The sequence below is a fragment of the Oncorhynchus keta genome, chromosome 17 (assembly GCF_023373465.1).
Source record: "Oncorhynchus keta strain PuntledgeMale-10-30-2019 chromosome 17, Oket_V2, whole genome shotgun sequence".
Lineage (NCBI taxonomy): Eukaryota > Metazoa > Chordata > Actinopteri > Salmoniformes > Salmonidae > Oncorhynchus > Oncorhynchus keta.
The window spans coordinates 47,642,613-47,660,062 of NC_068437.1; the positions used below are offsets into that span (position 1 = coordinate 47,642,613).

General features: G+C 43.3%; 1 protein-coding gene across 1 annotated transcript; it reads right to left on the bottom strand.

Moving 5' to 3' along the window:
• Positions 1 to 34: 34 nt before the first annotated feature.
• eif4g2b (eukaryotic translation initiation factor 4, gamma 2b) lies at positions 35 to 14,662 on the bottom strand. The gene is made up of 22 exons (XM_035790069.2): positions 14,434 to 14,662; positions 13,597 to 13,699; positions 12,658 to 12,716; positions 12,120 to 12,185; positions 11,495 to 11,620; positions 11,130 to 11,232; positions 10,868 to 10,999; positions 10,628 to 10,694; positions 10,373 to 10,524; positions 10,071 to 10,181; positions 7,612 to 7,794; positions 7,033 to 7,168; positions 6,524 to 6,699; positions 6,224 to 6,316; positions 5,668 to 5,781; positions 5,332 to 5,436; positions 3,604 to 3,819; positions 3,109 to 3,367; positions 2,713 to 2,917; positions 2,180 to 2,424; positions 1,832 to 1,953; positions 35 to 1,557 (listed from the first exon to the last, which is right to left on the bottom strand). Exons 3-22 carry the CDS (start codon positions 12,696 to 12,698, stop codon positions 1,492 to 1,494), a joined length of 2,718 nt encoding a protein of 905 aa, XP_035645962.1. The 5' UTR covers positions 12,699 to 12,716; positions 13,597 to 13,699; positions 14,434 to 14,662; the 3' UTR covers positions 35 to 1,491.
• Between the last annotated feature and the right edge of the window lie 2,788 nt (positions 14,663 to 17,450).

Genomic DNA, 17,450 nt, shown 5'->3' on the forward strand with positions numbered 1-17,450 from the left:
ATAGTTTGAATTAAAAAGTGCAATGGACAACAAGTTTCAGTGCTCAAGTATTGGACTTTATTGACAGTTATGCAATAGGTGCACAATAGTCATTCCTTGAATACAACATGATCAAAAATCTATTGCTTTCTAAATACACATGGCTTGAGAGCACATTGGCTAATCTTGTTGGGCAAAGTTAAAATTGTATTTCTCATGATTTCATTAAGACTTGAGTTACTGGTCTGTTGAGCCTTTTCCTGGGGGACGACTGAAGCAAGAGCACTTTCTCTAGGTAAACCTTTATTCACCAATAAAGACAGGATCAAATTTATTTGGTTCCAAAATTTCTGGGTTGAGAAACAAATAAAATATATCATTCTACTTTCATAAACTCAATATGCTGGGGAGAATATATTCCTGAACCCCAACTGACAAATTGCAGGCAAAAGAGCTGGATAACTCGATGTTGTTCCCTAATTCAAGTTAAGTGTATTTTTCTTACGTTCTTAAACACTAGTGAACCGCATAAGGGGAGCTCCATTGGAAGTCCAATCCACGGTTGTATTGTGGAAGTAGACTGCGATATTCATTTCGAAGACTTCTGCATTTGCTTGGGCTTTCTAGTATAAGTCTCTAAAAAAAGATCTTCTGTATCCCAGCATAAAACACAAAGCCCATCTAATTAAGAGGTAGAAACAGAACTTTTGAAACGTTACGGCAGCACACCAATGATTAACTTACAGTTTATATGATTCCATGTTAACGGAGTCTTGCAGCAACTCAGGTATGACAGAAGGATGTGTGTCTCTTAAGTCTACAGCTTTGCTTGAGAGGAATAGGTTCCCCATATACACAAAATGTAACATGTTCCTCATCAGCGACAGGGCATTGAAGAGCACTTTGGTTAAAAAAGAATAATAATGGGAGAATGTATTTCAGATAAGCATCAGTTGACCAAGCACACAAAATCCATGGTTTTACTGAAGTTGACCCACTGTCTAGATTGGGCATCTTTTGGATGACCTTTAAGGGAAATACTTGAAGGCTAAAACAGGTGTCAAATACAAGCCTTTTCTTCAAAGGGGATTAGAAATAATACCACGAGGAAATGCAATACTGCTGTCACAATGAGTAAATATGGCAAAACTAACTACATTGTCACAGTAGGAGAAAACCTACAAAAGTACAGATGTCATTTGAGTCAGTCCATAGGCTACATTCAACTCCTATTGCAGAAACAGGACCCAAAACAAATCAACCTTTAAAGGTGAAATGGAAGGTACTATAAAAACAGAAGCTTCAGTAGCCTCTCCAGACCACAGAGACAGACGGTTATCTACTATGCCCTGATAAAATGCTTGGCTTTATATTGCAGGACATAAGCAGTCTCTGGCAGTGGTTATGTTCAGTAGTTTAATAATGGGGGGAGGTGATGGCGGTAACATATCTGTACTGAATGTTAAAGTATGTTTCTCTGCTCTATGGTGCCTGACAGTTCTGGTTGGTTTCTCAGTCGGCCTCTTCTTCAGACTCCTCTTCCTCAGCTGTTTCCAACCAGGTTAGCCACTGGTTGACCTAACAGGGGAGAAGGTTATACAGGGCCATGTTAAGTTAGTGTAGCAAAATGTTAAGCAAAGGATAATGAAAATCTGTTACTGGACAAGTTCAGGTAGTAGGCTACCTCCCCGTTTCACACCATTTCAACATGCTTTCCACCAACTGAACACAACCCTGTTGTGGTTGCTAGCATAAAGATTTGATTTAGTCGCAGAATTAAGGACTGGGTCCACATGGTTCAGTGTATTAGCTAGCCATGGGTGAAATGTTGGATTATTCCCAAAACAAGTACCTGGAATAAAGCTTTTCCTTTTCCAGGGAATTCTTGGGTAATATCTTCTTTCCATGCTAGGAAGGCTTCTTCTTCAATGATCTCCATGTCGTAGAAGTGGACATAGTAGCGCAGCAGCATGCCTGAAACACACAACATTATGACATCTACCACAGTATGCCGCAGCAGAGACAGTTGCACTGAGGTCAAGACAGTAGAATATCCTACTTCCATGTCCAAAAACAATTACAATCTTGATCACTGACAACTGAAGGAAAACAAACAAGTGAATGGGTTTCCACCACATTGACACCAAATTATTAATTTAGAATGGACAGCCTGGTCAGTGGCGTGGGCCAGTAAACCTACCTTTGGGGAAGTGGCTGGCGTTACAGTGCACTTGCAGGGCGTACAGGGCGGAGACCTGCAGCTGAGGCTGGTCATGTAGGAACTTTTGCATGACTGGTTTGAAGGACAGCAGCAGCTGCTTCTCCTGGTCAAGCTGTTCTTTGGAGGGCCCTGCCACCTGCTCTTCTCCACCACTGCCCTCCTCCTCTTCCTCCTCCTCCACCACCTCCACACAACACAGCTCCCCTGAGATGTACTGCAGGAAACTGAGGAGAGCGGAAGTAAGCGCATGTTCAAATAGAAATTGATACCATTTGTGTCTTTTCCACATTCCATAGGTGTATGCGTGTCTTGCCCCCCTCCCCCCAGGGTACATGGAAGTTTAAAAAAAAAATGTTTTTGACTGCTTGAAAGGGCAATTCTACATTGTGACAAGTTCAGTCCAGACTGTCATATTGGGCTTGAGCCTTGAATGAATACCTTTATTCAACCATAAGTAGTCTAAATACAGCCAAATGAAAAAGCAGTCTCCATCCTGGAGGTTCAGTACCTACCTGGTCATGAGGATGTTGACAAAGCCCTTGTCAGTGTGGAGCTTGGGGGAAATGTTGTCTTTGATCCACTTGTAGATGGCCTGGGGAGAGGGGTCAGCCTTTATCTGCAGCAACAGGTCCTTCTCCAGCTTCAACAGGGGGAACAAGAAACTCAGGCCCTTACCCTCCAGGATCTCCAGCATGCGGTCCTTGTTCTGGTCTATCTCTGAAAAACCACAACGGACAGACAGGTCAGATCAGCCATAGCGTCACTGACATGGAAGATGAATGTGCAGCAGTCTAATGATCACAAGATGTCATCACATGACAAATTAAACATCACAGTGAAATGAAAAACATTTCAGTCAATGAAGCACCTTTACCGGGAGTATGTAGGAAGGAGGGTTGTCTACCTACCGGGTAGCATCTTCTGCATGTTGACCTTGCTCTGTTGAAAGAGGTCAGTGAGCCACTCCTTGTCCTTGAGTCTGGCAGTCTGCTGCAGGCAGAGCAGGAAGAGGGGGAAGTGGGTTCCATTCTCCAGTGGTTGGGCCAGCTCCGCCACGCTCACGAGCTCAGATATAACGGCCCGTGCTGCAAACTGGGCCAGGTACGACTTGACCAGGGGAACGTCCACCTCGATCTTAGGACACTGGTCCAGCACGTTGAGGAAAGCCTAAGTAGTGATGGAGGGCGAGAGACTAATAAAGTTAGGCCAAAGATATTGGGGAGAGGAAAACAAAGCTTTATCAAGCGCATGATATTAATTTGACCCACGAAAGCAAAACTAAATCCTAGTGGTGTGTATTTTACATCACTGATCCTATTCCAAAATGAACATGGACAGACATAATCAGACAATCATGTCCTAGTGATAGCAGATTACAGCTAATGCTAACTGAAGACTCGTACCTGCATGAAGTTCTCCCCGGTGATGAGGCCCTCGGTACGTAGTGTGTGGATGAGGGTGCTGGCGTGCTCCTTGTCGTCATCAGACCGGTCCAGCGAAACCACGATGACCTTACCCAGCATCTCTGCCAGAAAGTGCTTGGGAGCCTTCATGTCTCTGATGCCGTTAACAGCTTCATCAATGTGCTTACCGTTCAGGTACTCTGTCACAATGGTCTCCTAAAGGGGAGGATTGAAAGTGAACTTCGTTAGTGTTGCAGTGCCAATGGTAGGTCACAATAAAGCCTCACGATACCAATGATATCTACATTTTAGAAAACAGTACAGTTGCATAAGGTTTCATTCTAAACTCTAAACTATAATTTGTAAAAATCCAAAATAACTTCATAGATCTTCATTGTAAACAGTTTACCATGCTTGTTCAATGATCCATAAACTATTAATGAACATGCACATTTGTGAAAACTTAGGACACCAAAGAGGCCTTTTTTTCTGACCGAAAAACATTAAAAGAGAGATGCCGAGGGTCCCTGCGTGAACGTGCCTTAGACATGCCGCAAAAAAGCATGAGGATTGCAGGTGTGGCCAGGGCAATAAATTGCTATGTACATACTGTGAAACGCTTCAGACAACACTACAGGGAGGCAGGACAGACAGCTGATCATCCTCGCAGTGGCAGACCCCTTGTAACACAATGCACAGGATCGGTACTTCCGAACATCACACCTGCTGGACAGGTACAGGATGGCAACAACAACTGCCCGAGTTACACCAGGAACGCACAATCCCTCCATCAGTGCTCAGACTGTCCGCAATAGGCTGGACTGAGGGCCTATAGGCCTGTTGTAAGGCAGGTCCTCACCAGACATCACTGACAACAACGTTGCCTATGGGCACAAACCCACCGTCGCTGGACCAGACAGGACTGGCAAAAAGTGCTCTTCAATTATGAGTCTCGGTTTTGTCTCACCGGGGGTGATGGCCAGATTTGCGTTTATCGTCGGAGGAATGAGTACGCCTGTACTCTGGAGCGGGATTGATTTGGAGGTGGAGGGTCCGTCATGGTCTGGGGCGGTGTGTCACAACATCGGACTGAGCTCGTTGTCATTTCAGGCAATCGCAACGCTGTGCATTACAGGGAAAACATCCTCCTCCCACATGTGGTACCCTTCCTGCAGGCTCATCCTGAAATGACCCTCAAGCATTACAATGCCACCAGCCATACTACTCGTTCTGTGCGTGACTTCCTGCAAGACGGGCATGTCAGTGTTCTGCCATGGCCAGCGAAGAGCCCGGATCTCAATCCCATTGAGCACGTCTGGGACCTGTTGGATCGGAAGGGGAGGGCTAAGGCCATTCCCCCCAGAAATGTCCGGGAACTTGCAGGTGCCTTGGTGGAAGAGTAGGGGTAACATCTCACAGCAAGACTTGGCAAATCTGGTGCAGTTCATGAGGAGGAGATGCACTGCAGTACTTAATGCAGCTGGTGGCCACACCAGATAACGACTGTTACTTTTGACCAACCCCTTTTGTTCAGGGACACATTACTCCATTTCTGTTAGTCACATGTCTGTGAAACTTGTTCAGTTTATGTCTTAGTTGTTGAATCTTGTTATGTTCATACAAATATTTCCAAGTTTCCTGAAAATAAATGCAGTTGACAGTGAGAGAATGTTTCTTTTTTTTTTTTTTGCTGAGTTTGTCAGTCACAGGTACAAAATGGTTGCCTACCGTTATTTTTAGCAGCTCTTCCCTAGCCGGCGGTGGTTTCTTGCTGCTCTTCTGAGGTTTCTCCTGAATGGGAAGAGGGTTGCTTTTGAGGCCGAGCTGTGGAGACTGGGAGAGAAGAGGGATGCCCAGGTCAACTACATTGGACCATCCAACCGGACAGGCACCCAAAACCCCAGTTGGAATCAGTAGGGGTCAATTCCTTTTCAATGCAAGAAAATTATATTCAATGTTCAAATGAGGAATTTCAGTTTTCTTCCGGATTTGAAATTAAATTACCCCAACAGTTTGAAATGCTGGGGTGTTAAAGTTGAGGGCGTTTGCTGTGCTCGGTCTCACCTGTCCCATTGGAGGGGTGTTGGTGCTGGGGGGGATCATAGTAGGCATCTGGGGCTGCAATTTGGGAACCTGGTTCTTGTTGAGGAGGAAAGACTGAGCCGGTCTCAGGCTGATCTACAACATAGAAGGTCGATGTGAGGGGAAACAGTAGCAGAATGGTTATAACGCATGGCATCTTGGAAAGGACAATATTCTGAGATGAGCATAACATCATGCCCTCATGTCTCACAGTCAATGGACCAGAAGAAGCGATGTAGCGTAGGAGAGCAGGAGACAAAAGTTTAATTCAGTCGTTTTATAATCTGCTTGCTTTGAGTAGACCAAAAACCATGGAACAAATGTCTTCCCTCACAGTAAGATGTTTAGGGCTGATTTCATGGACTAAATGTAATCTTAGACCACACACTCCCAATGGTAATTCTACATTAAATGCTTTTTAATCCATGACTAGGCTTATTCTCAGTCAGGCAAACCAGCAGTGTTCAACTTGTGTTGTATAGTCAGAGGTTTTTCCTCTGACTAGGAATGTGGCCAGACTGGTGGTAGATTCATGTACCTCATCTAAGTTGAGTTGTCCCTTCTTGCTGAAGCGTGGAGGCATGTCCTTGTTGGACTGGACCTGCTGGTTCTGGAAATGCTGATTCTGCACCTGGAAAACAGACCAAAGAGTATCAATAGGTGGCACTAGCAAGAAGTGTAAGAGGTTTCCTTCCCACAAGCAGGAACAGCTCATCTTGGTTGTGTATACATGCCCTGAAAACAATGTTTTATTTATTTATTTTTGACTAAATCAAAGTAGCTGATCAGATCCAATGATTTACTGCTAGTTGGATAATCATCAAGGCTGCAAGATTACCTGGTTGGACTTGATGAAGGGCTTGTTGGCACCCATTTCGAACTGAGACTGTGGTTGGGGGGCGGTGTTGTGGCTGTTGTGTCCGTTGCTGTTGTAGAGCGGATTGGAGCGATGACGTCCCATAGTGGGAGAGAACCGGTCCTGAATGACCCCCGGGCCCGTCCCGATCCCACCGCCTGAGTGTAGGAAGTGACATTTTGCTGTCAGTTTTAAAGTGCTGATCAGGATAAACGATCCCCGCAAACACTGTCAGACAACTAGTGTTTAATAGAGGAGACCAGGGGCGTGTTCAGCAGGAGAACACTCAGATTGGAATGGGTTATCTACAACAGTGGGTTCTCAAACTTTTTGGGCTCGGGACCCATTTTTTGATAGAATATTCATCAGGAACACACTCAATCAGAACACAACTCCAGTGAGAATAACATACAACTTTTACTACGACATCAGGACTGCATGAAACATTTTAAAGATAGTCTAAGCCCACACCTACCTAAGCCCACACCTACCTGGCATTTGCCCAAACATGTCAGCCAATCCCCCGAGAGTCTCCATTTTCATTCGGTTGGGCATGAAGGGGCCTTCCAAGAAGAAGTCCATCTTCATCCCCTGAGCCATGGTCGCTGGAATGAAAACACCCAAATCCTGTGGAGGGAGAATAGACACATTCCAATGAGCTGGGCTCAAAACATATCTTATTGGTTGGTTCTTGATGCTGTAGTAATATAGCCATGGGCATTCTCTGCCACTTACCTGCCACTTGAGCATGCGATCATTCAGAAGACAGATTTTCTCAGGTGTATAATACATTGCAAGTTTCTTTTAAAAGAGAGACCCAGTGGGATTGCCAGGAAGCATCAGTTTTAAACAAGCCTAGGGCTGCTGTAGCAACTGAAGTTTGGCCTGAGAGACCACAGGTAGGGCATCACAGGTTCAAAGACATTGCACCAACCAAATGCTAAGTTGCCTTAAGATGTTTGTATATACAAAATTCCTCAATTTGTGTCCCCCCCTCCTCGCCCCCTCACCTGAGATGGAACAACAGACTCTCACAGTCCATAGTGTGGACAAAACTGGAACTGACTCACTTTCACTGCCTCCTGGCGGATCTGGTTGATGGTCTTTGGTCCATTGTCGATGAATGCTTTGCGGGGGACCCAGTTGTTGTCCCGCAGCTCCACCGTGTCCTGCAGCAGGAAGCGGATCCTGGCAGGCAACTCCTTGTTGTTCATTAAGGATAGCATACGGCCAAAGTACTGGTCCATTAAAGACTGGGAAGATGGACAGTGGTGTAAGGAGACGGGCACATACACACTCACAAATTGCATTGGGCCAAAGTACTGATTGATTTAAGATTGGGGTGGTGTCATGACAGAGAGAAGTTGAAGTGGGAAGTTTACATGCACTTAGGTTGGGAGTCATTAAAAGTCACCTTTCAACTACTCCACAAATTTCTTGCAAACAAACTAAAGTTTTGGCAAACCGGTTAGGACATCTACATTGTGCATGACAGCTCGGAAAATTCCAGAAAATGATGTCATGGCTGTAGAAGCTTCTGATAGGCTAATTAACATAATTTGAGTCAATTGGAGGTACACCTGTGGATGTATTTCAAGGCCTACCATCAAACCCAGTGCCTCTTTGCTTGACATCATTGGAAAATCAAAAGAAATCAGCCAAGACCTCAGAAAAAAAACAATTGTAGACTCCCACAAGTCTGGTTCATTCTTGGGAGCAGTTTCCAAACGCCTGAAGATACCACGTTCATCTGTACAAACAATAGTTTACAAGTAAACACCATGGGACCACGCAGCCGTCATACCGCTTAGGAAGAATACATGTTCTGTCTCCTAGAGATGAATGTACTTTGATTTGCACTTTTCGCACCAATCTCAGAACAGCAGGAAAGGACCTTGTAAAGATGCTGGAGAAAACAGGTACAAGTCTCTATATCTACAGTAAAACGAGTCCTATATCGAAATAACCTGAAAGGCCGCTCAGCAAGGAAGCCACGACTCCAAAACCGCAATAAAAATGCCAGACTACGGTATGCAACTGCACATGGGGACAAAGATAGTACATTTTGGAGAAATGTCCTCTGGTCTGATGAAACAAAAACAGAACTGTTTGGCCATAATGACCATCGTTATGTTTGGAGGAAAAAGGGGGAGGAAGCCGAAGAACACCATCCCAACCGTGAAGCACAGGGGTGGCAGAATCATATTGTAGGGGTGGCAGAATCATATTGTGGGGGTGGGAAAATGTGTGGGGAAATTATGTGGATATATTGAAGCAACATCAAGACATCAGTCAGGAAGTTAAAAGCTTGGTCAAAAATGGATCTTCCAAATTTGTACGTCGCTCTGGATAAGAGCGTCTGCTAAATGACTTAAATGTAAATGAACAATGACCCCAAGCATACTTCCAAAGTTGTGGCAAAATGGCTTAACTTCTCTAGGGTACGGGGCAGCATTTGGAATTTTGGATGAAAAGCGTGTCCAAATTAAACTGCCTTCTACTCAGGCCCAGAAGATAGGATATGCATATAACTGGTAGATTTGGATACAAAACACTAAAGTTTCCAAAACTGTTAAAATAGTGTTTGAGTATAATAGAACTGATGTGGCAGGCAAAAACCTGAGAAAAATCCATTCAGGAAGTAGGATTTTTTAAATGTATTTTTCCTATTCAATGCCATTACAGTATCCATTGACATAGGACTAAAATTGCAGTTCCTATGCCTTCCACTAGATGTCAACAGTCTTTAGAAATGGTTTCAGGCTTGTATTCTGAAAAATGAGGGAGTGTGCAGTCTGAATGAGTGGACCCTGCCGTGTCAGAGCTTTTTCATGCACGCGGCCGAGAGAGTGAGAGAGCCTTTCTTGTTTACCTTTTATATTGACAACGTTATTGTCCGGTTTAAATATTATTGATGATTTCGGATAAAAAAAACCTGAGGATTGATTATAAACATCGTTTGAAATGTTTCTACGAACTTTTGGGATTTTTTGTCTGCCTGTTGTGACTGCGTTTGAGCCTATGGATTACTGAAGAAAACACGAACAAAACAGAGGTCTTTGGCTATAAAGAGACCCGAACAAAAGGAACATTTATTGAATAAATTAATGTATTCTGAGTGCAACCATATGAAGATCAAAGGTAAGTGATACATTCTTTCTATTTCTGACTTGTGTAACTCTTCTACTTGGCTGGTTACGGTTTGTAATGATTTATCTGCTGGGTGCTGTTCTCAAATTATCGTAAGGTATGCTTTCGCGTAAAGCATTTTTGAAATCTGACGGTTGGATTCACAAGTTCATCTTTAAACCCCATGTAAAATAGTTGTATCTTTTCTGAATTATTATAATGAGTATTTCTGCATTTGAATTTGGTGCTCTGCAATCTCACTGGATGTGAGTTTAAATGTATTTGGCTAAGGTGTATGTAAACTTCCAACTTCAACTGTACATGAGACATACTGCTTGGCTGTGTGCCAAGTGGAGCAGCAGGGACCACAGCCAGACTGATAGGGGAAAAGAGAACGTACCTTAGCTTTGTCATGGTCGAGTCTAGGGCCCACTGTTCTCATTATCTGACAGAGGCACTCCACATCCTCCCCCATATCCTTGAGCTGGACTCTTTTCTTCTTTTCCAAAAGCTGGGGAGAGGAAGATGACGGTGTTATACAAGTGGCATATTAGGGGCCCGTGCCAGTAGAACATGTAACTAAGATTGTCAGGCATAGCAGAAATCAAATGTATTCAGGGACAAAGTTGTAATCGGAAGTTGTCAATCAATGATAAAAAAGGTCTGCAAAACAAAAATCCAAAAGAACTAGACTGAACGTACTGTTTTGATGCACTTATGAAGGATAGATTCATGGATGAGGTCGAGTTTGCCAAGTTCCGAGATGAATTTAATGTTTCCAAGCATCTTGATCTTGGCAATGGCACGCTGCTCCTCCTCCTCAGAAGTAAGAGGGTTGTCATGTTTGTCATAGACTACGGGAAGAAAAACAGAGTTAGTGTACAATGGTGAGTCAATGGGTGGTCTGGTGGTTGGACTTTTTCCAAAGGAGCTGTGTAGGGGAGATTTAGTACTCACTTTCAACATTTCTGCTGCGATTTTCAAATTCATCTTGAAGCTTGGAAATTAGAAGTCTTCTGAAGGTCTGCAAAAATCAGGAAAACATTTGAGATTGAACACCAGGACCAGTGACATTCTATACAGCCACTTGGACATTAAAATAAATATAGCATTTTCTAGACACTATTGTACAGCACAGTTAAGTTGATTAGAAGACAGCTTTTATTCTGCATGGTTCTGTCCAAATTTGATGCTTACAGTGCTCTGCTTTTGGGATGTTTGGATTTCGGATGAAGGGCCATCAAAGTTTGGTGCGTCCTCTGCCAAACGCAGACATAGCTGAGCATAGAGCGAGCTATATTTGGGCTCTTCTAGGGCTTTGTCTACAATCTGGACAGGAGGGAGGAGAGAAAAAGGCCATTTAAAAACACAAGTATGAGTCATGCATGGAGGATGCCAAGGAATTATGGAATATATTTGCAAAGAGCAGACAGTTAAGGGGAAACAGAGCCTTACTTACCAGCAAGATGATTGCTTTAAGGACGAGTTTTGTATCTACGCCCACGTTGAGTAGCTCAAGGCATAGCTTGTCAAACTTCTCAGGCGTGAGCTTGTTGAGTATGCTACAGAGGAGAAGAGCAGGGAAAGGAAAGAACAGGAAAATGGCAAGTCAGGGGTACATGCCTAATCAAGAGGGGTTGAGAAAGCAACAAGCTTTGCTTGTTATCCAAATAAAAGAGTTGCAGTTCTCTGCTGTAATAAACATCACCTGATAGAGAAGCATGTGCTCATGCAGGCACCAAGCATGATAAAACCAAATCACACAACTGAGAACACAACTTAAACCAATTGGTGGCCAAATTGCATTTCTTGACACTGACTTACCCCCTCACTTTCCTGAAGATTCCATCGTGTCGCTCTTTTTCATTGCTGGAGTTGGCATCTCGTCTAGTGCTTCGTGAAGGAACCCATTTCGGAGCGCTGTGCCCTGGGGGTTTCCCCAGGAACTCGCTGGAGTAAGAGAAAGGAGACTGTTGAGCTACGGCTCCAAGTGATCACACTGGCCACCAGTACATAAAGGTGACAAAACACACAGAGGATGACATTTATCATTAAAGAGCATCATCAACTCCACTCAAACACATAGGCCTCTAGTTGACATACAAAAAAGATTATAGGGCTCCCGAGTGGTGCAGCAGTCTACGGCACTGCATCTCAATACTAAAGGCGTCACTACAGACACCCTGGTGCAAATCCAGGCTGTATCACAACCGGCTACGATTGAGAGTCCCACAATTGACACAGCGTCGTCCGGGTTTGGCTGGTGTAGGCAGTCATTGAAAATAAGAATTTGTTCTTAACTGACTTGCCTAGTTAAATAAAGTTAAAATATTTTTACAAATTATTATTATTTATTTATTTTAAATGGGGAAAATGGCCCCTGTGCATAGTTTATTATTTGAGGACCCTTAGGGAGTTTCTGGGGATCATGCCTGTGTGGTAGGCATACCTGTTGCCGACAGTCTTGGGATTGTGCTGAGGTGCACCCCTAACACCTCCTCCTCCCGAAGAAGCACTGTTAGGATAAAAAGAGAACATTATTCATTATGCAAGACCATGGCACATGAATTGTCAATGTTTTACTAATTGAAAAAGTTGCTAGCAGCTTCACACACCCCTCTATATTCCAATAATGTCCTGTAAGTGGAAGCTAAAAAGTGCTTGTGATTTAAGCACCATACAGTTGGTTCCCCAAGATATGTCAATACATTGTTACCCAGAGCCTTATATATATTCATTTAAAAAACTATATACACACACACGGCTCCGTTGTCATCTATTCATCTAGGACTTTAGCCTACTTCAAGCTTAAGTTACCACTGTTACTGTCAAGGAGAATCTGGAAACACATAGGCCTATGTCAGCCATAAAGATATGACAAATCACAATGGATTGACATAGGACCGTGTTATCACCATAGTAATATCACCACTGTGGATCGGAACACTTATTTACATTCAACATTTTGAGCATAAAGAGTAACCCACTTTTCCTTGATTTTGCTTTGTTGAAGCCATTCTTGTTGCATAATATCCACGGTCTTAATCTTCATGGAAAGCAAGTACATTAATTATCACATTAGGCAGATCACATTATTGGGATAACATAGTCTACCCCTGGATGGGTAAATCAGTGAGGCCAAATAAACAAGTCATAATGATTCATTGCAATATTGACTGTGAAACAATGGTGGAAATAGGGAGAAATTCAGTCTTGCCATCCCTGGTTCCATCGTAACCAAAAAGGGGTGTGGTGCAGATTTCAATATCAGTACATCCGAAATGGTAGTGGCGTTTTAGTGACCCTGAAATCTTTATGAATAAACATCGCTAATTACAATTGCCAACATACAGAGGACACAAAACATTTGTCACTGTAAATTGTTTGGGAGCAGGAGCTGGCTGGTATGACACTGTGCACATTCAGAGTAGGAAGAATAATGTTATCACAGTCAGTGCTATACTATTTTATGTTATACAGTGTCAGTTTGACACATTTTTGAGTCATGGCTTTGAATTTGGTTTGACAGCATCCTAACCCTAAATCCCTTGGATGACATCAATGTCAAGTGACATGTTTGGAAGATCTCTGTGGGGCAGAGACTATACTGTTGGATTGCTGTACTATTGTGTAATAGTTAAGAGCCAGGGACCATTGAAAAACATATGCTAAACATGTGTTCCTGACCAATACAATTTGATTTGAGAGCAGCGGTTTACTAATCCATTGGGGTGGGTAGTTTCTGATCACCAGGCAGTACTCAACGTACTAGCCATGTACTTCCATACAGCTAAAGGGTGGGTTATGAGGAACAAATGCCACAGCACAGAGAGCAGATGCTGCTGATGAAACTCTATTGTGTGAATAGCTATTTGGAAGTGTTCATTCGTTTTCTAAAAGGGATTCCTACCAAGGGAAGAACATACCTGAAACGAGAAGCACCCCCTTCTGCAATCACACTCTCCACTTTGGCGGCTTGACAACGATGAATCTTTAAAATAATAATAGGGAGGGGTGGAGAAAACGGTGCTGTAGGAGAGAAAGATATGCATCATACACTAACGTTATCATGAGTTGCATACTCTACCAAAAAAATACAAGGATTGTTCACTAATTAGCCAGCCGGTAAAAGGTGTCTTCGACGGCAGTCTTTGTCAAGCGCAACAAAGCAAAGGCTAGCTGGCTAATTAGCTAACGTTAGCTATGCTAGCACTCCCTGTCAAGGCAAGTTTCTCCAGTTGACGTTAAAACCTGCTACTTTTAGCAATTTGTTCAAGACACACACGTTTGTTCATTGTGGAATAGTGAATGTGTACACCATCTTAGTAAAGTGAGATCAGAAATGTGTGATATTAGATTGCGCTAACATTAATCATAGAAAAAAACTATGACAAGAACGGGCTTGGAAATTTTGAATGGGGCCGACGGTTCTATTTATTCTTATTTCTATGGCTCTACCGTTACCGAACTAGCATGCTAGCCCCTTGGCTTGAACGTAACGAGCTAGTTAGCTAGCTAAAAGGAAGTATAATGTTCTGTATATTGTGTTGAACTGTTGATCACAGTGTATAACAAAGATGTTTGTAATGTTTCAATATTTGTCTATAATTAGCCGGTAACCGCATGGCAGCATTAAAACATGACCATGTTATTCCATCACGACGCCATTTTATGCAGTAATCAGCTGGCGAGGCTATCTAGCTAGCATAGGGTAGCCATTTTAGAAAAACTGGTGAAAATGTGTAAGGAAATTTGAATCTTACCTTTACTAAAAGGACTTCAGTGTTGTATTTTTGGTGGGCACAAAAGAAGAAATGTAAAATAAAAATATAAAAAAAGGTTATTTGAAAGCGTGAGAGAGCCAATGATATCAGGTACGACAGAGTAGCTATCTGAACGTACACTTTTCCTTCGTGCTAGAGAAGACTAAAAGGTAGTCTATCTACGACGTCATTCTTGAACTCGATCTGTAGCGGCCGAAATGTCACAATATGCATTGTTCACGCAATTCGTTGCTATGTCTCTTTTAGCGAATCACAACTAAGACATATTTGAAGGCAGTGCCTACATTTACAATTACCCAATGAGAGTGGCTTTCAGCTAAGGGTAACCGCCCCTTGTAGTTGATTGACGTAAATTTCACTCAGCCGCAGTGCAGGGAAAGAGATTTGACGTTTGTGAAATATACAAGAAACAGCAGCCGTCCAAACCTTCCTCCGGGCAAGGATGAGTAATATGCACACTGCAATTTTTTGTGCATGCTGAAGGTGGATAGGATACTCGTGAACGCACATTTCGAGTAGCAGAAGTGTTCGTTTAGTTCAGCCTAAAACTAGAAATGAGCCTGATTTATAGAATAAGAAGTTGTCTGTATCCCTGTCACCATCACTAGTGGGGGGTGGGGCAGAGAGGTCAACTAGTCTATCTGTCTCTGCTCCAAATGACAAATTCAACTGTTACTGTGCAATATTATCAAAATGCATTGAAACCAATGTCTGATATGCCCACATCTCTTCAGTGGAGCAGAATAATATCATGGTGCTAACTAGTCAAATCAAATCAAATGTATTTATATAGCCCTTTGTACATCAGCTGATATCTCAAAGTGCTGTACAGAAACCCAGCCTAAATCCCCAAACAGCAAGCAATGCAGGTGTAGAAGCACGGTGGCTAGGAAAAACTCCCTAGAAAGGCCAAAACCTAGGAAGAAACCTAGAGAGGAACCAGGCTATGTGGGGTGGCCAGTCCTCTTCTGGCTGTGCTGGGTGGAGATTATAAAAGAACATGGCCAAGATGTTCAAATGTTCATAAATGACCAGCATGGTCAAATAATAATAATCACAGGCAGAACAGTTGAAACTGGAGCAGCAGCACAGCCAAGTAGACTGGGGACAGCAAGGAGTCATCATTTCAGGTAGTCCTGAGGCATGGTCCTAGGGCTCAGGTCCTCCGAGAGAGAGAAAGAAAGGGAGAAAGAGAGAATTAAGAGAGAGCATACTTAAATTCACACAGGACACCGGATGGGACAGGAGAAGTACTCCAGATATAACAAACTGACCCTAGCCCCCTGACACAAACTACTGCAGCATAAATACTGGAGGCTGAGACAGGAGGGGTCAGGGGACACTGTGGCCCCATCCGAGGACACCCCCGGACAGGGCCAAACAGGAAGGATATAACCCACCCACTTTGCCAAAGCACAGCCCCCACACCACTAGAGGGATATCTTCAACCACCAACTTACCATCCTGAGACAAGGCCGAGTATAGCCCAAAAAGATCTCCACCACGGGGGGGATCACAGGAAGATCACATCACAGGAAGATCACATCAGTGACTCAACCCACTCAAGTGACGCACCCCTCCTAGGGACGGTATGAAAGAGCCCCAGTAAGCCAGTGACTGAGCCCTTGTAATAGAGTTAGAGGCAGAGTATCCCAGTGGAAAGAGGAGAACCGGGCAGGCAGAGACAGCAAGGGCCGAGTTTGCGTCTCTCACATGGGTAGGCAGACCATTCCATAAAAATGGAGCTCTATAGGAGAAAGCCCTGCCTCCAGCTGTTTGCTTAGAAATTCTAGGGACAATTAGGAGGCCTGCGTCTTGTGACCGTAGCGTACGTGTAGGTATGTACGGCAGGGCCAAATCAGAGAGATAGGTAGGAGCAAGCCCATGTAATGCTTTGTAGGTTAGCAGTAAAACCTTGAAATCAGCCCTTGCCTTGATAGGAAGCCTGTGTAGGGAGGATAGCACTGGAGTAATATGATAAAAAAAAATTGGTTCTAGTCAGTATTCTAGCATCCGTATTTAGCACTAACTGAAGTTTATTTAGTGCTTTATCCGGGTAGCCGGAAAGTAGAGCATTGCAGTAGTCTAACCTAGAAGTGACAAAAGCATGGATTAATTCTTCTGCATCATTTTTGGACAGAAAGTTTCAGATTTTTGCAATGTTACGTAGATGGAAAAAAGCTGTCCTTGAAAGAGTCTTGATATGTTCTTCAAAAGAGAGATCAGGGTCCAGAGTAACGCCGAGGTCCTTCACAGTTTTATCTGAGACGACTGTACAACCATTAAGATTAATTGTCAGATTCAACAGAAGATCTCTTTGTTTCTTGGGACCTAGAACAAGCATCTCTGTTTTGTCCGAGTTTAGAAGTAGAAAGTTTGCAGCCATCCACTTCCTTATGTCTGAAACACATGCTTCTAGCGAGGGCAATTTTGGGGCTTCACCATGTTTCATCGAAATGTACAGCTGTGTGTCATCCGCATAGTAGTGAAAGTTAACATTATGTTTTCGAATGACACCCCCAAGAGGTAAAATATATAGTCAAAACAATAATGGTTCTAAAACAGAACCTTGAGGAACACCGAAATTTACAGTTGATTTGTCAGAGGAAAAACCATTCACAGAGACAAACTGATATCTTTCCGACAGATAAGATCTAAACCAGGCCAGAACTTGTCCGTGTAGACCAATTTCGGTTTCCAATCTCTCCAAAAGAATGTGGTGATCGATGGTATCAAAAGCAGCACGAAGGTCCAGGAGCACGAGGACAGATGCAGAGCCTCGGTCTGATGCCATTAAAAGGTAATTTACCACCTTCACAAGTGCAGTCTCAGTGCTATGATGGGGTCTAAAACCAGACTGAAGCATTTTGTATACATTGTTTGGCTTCAGGAAGACAGTGAGTTGCTGCGCAACAGCCTTTTCTAAAAATGTTGAAAGGGATGGAAGATTCGATATAGGCCGATAGTTTTTAATATTTTCTGGGTCAAGGTTTGGC

Bases quoted from the DNA above. Each gene is read 5' to 3' on its own strand.
- eif4g2b (XM_035790069.2), bottom strand. From the start codon at position 12,698: ATGCAACAAGAATGGCTTCAACAAAGCAAAATCAAGGAAAA. The intron at 11,621-12,119 runs GTATGCCTACCA...CTCTTACTCCAG, and splicing joins CCCAAGACTGTCGGCAACAG to CGAGTTCCTGGGGAAACCCC. The intron at 10,525-10,627 runs GTGAGTACTAAA...TTCTTCCCGTAG, and splicing joins TCGCAGCAGAAATGTTGAAA to TCTATGACAAACATGACAAC.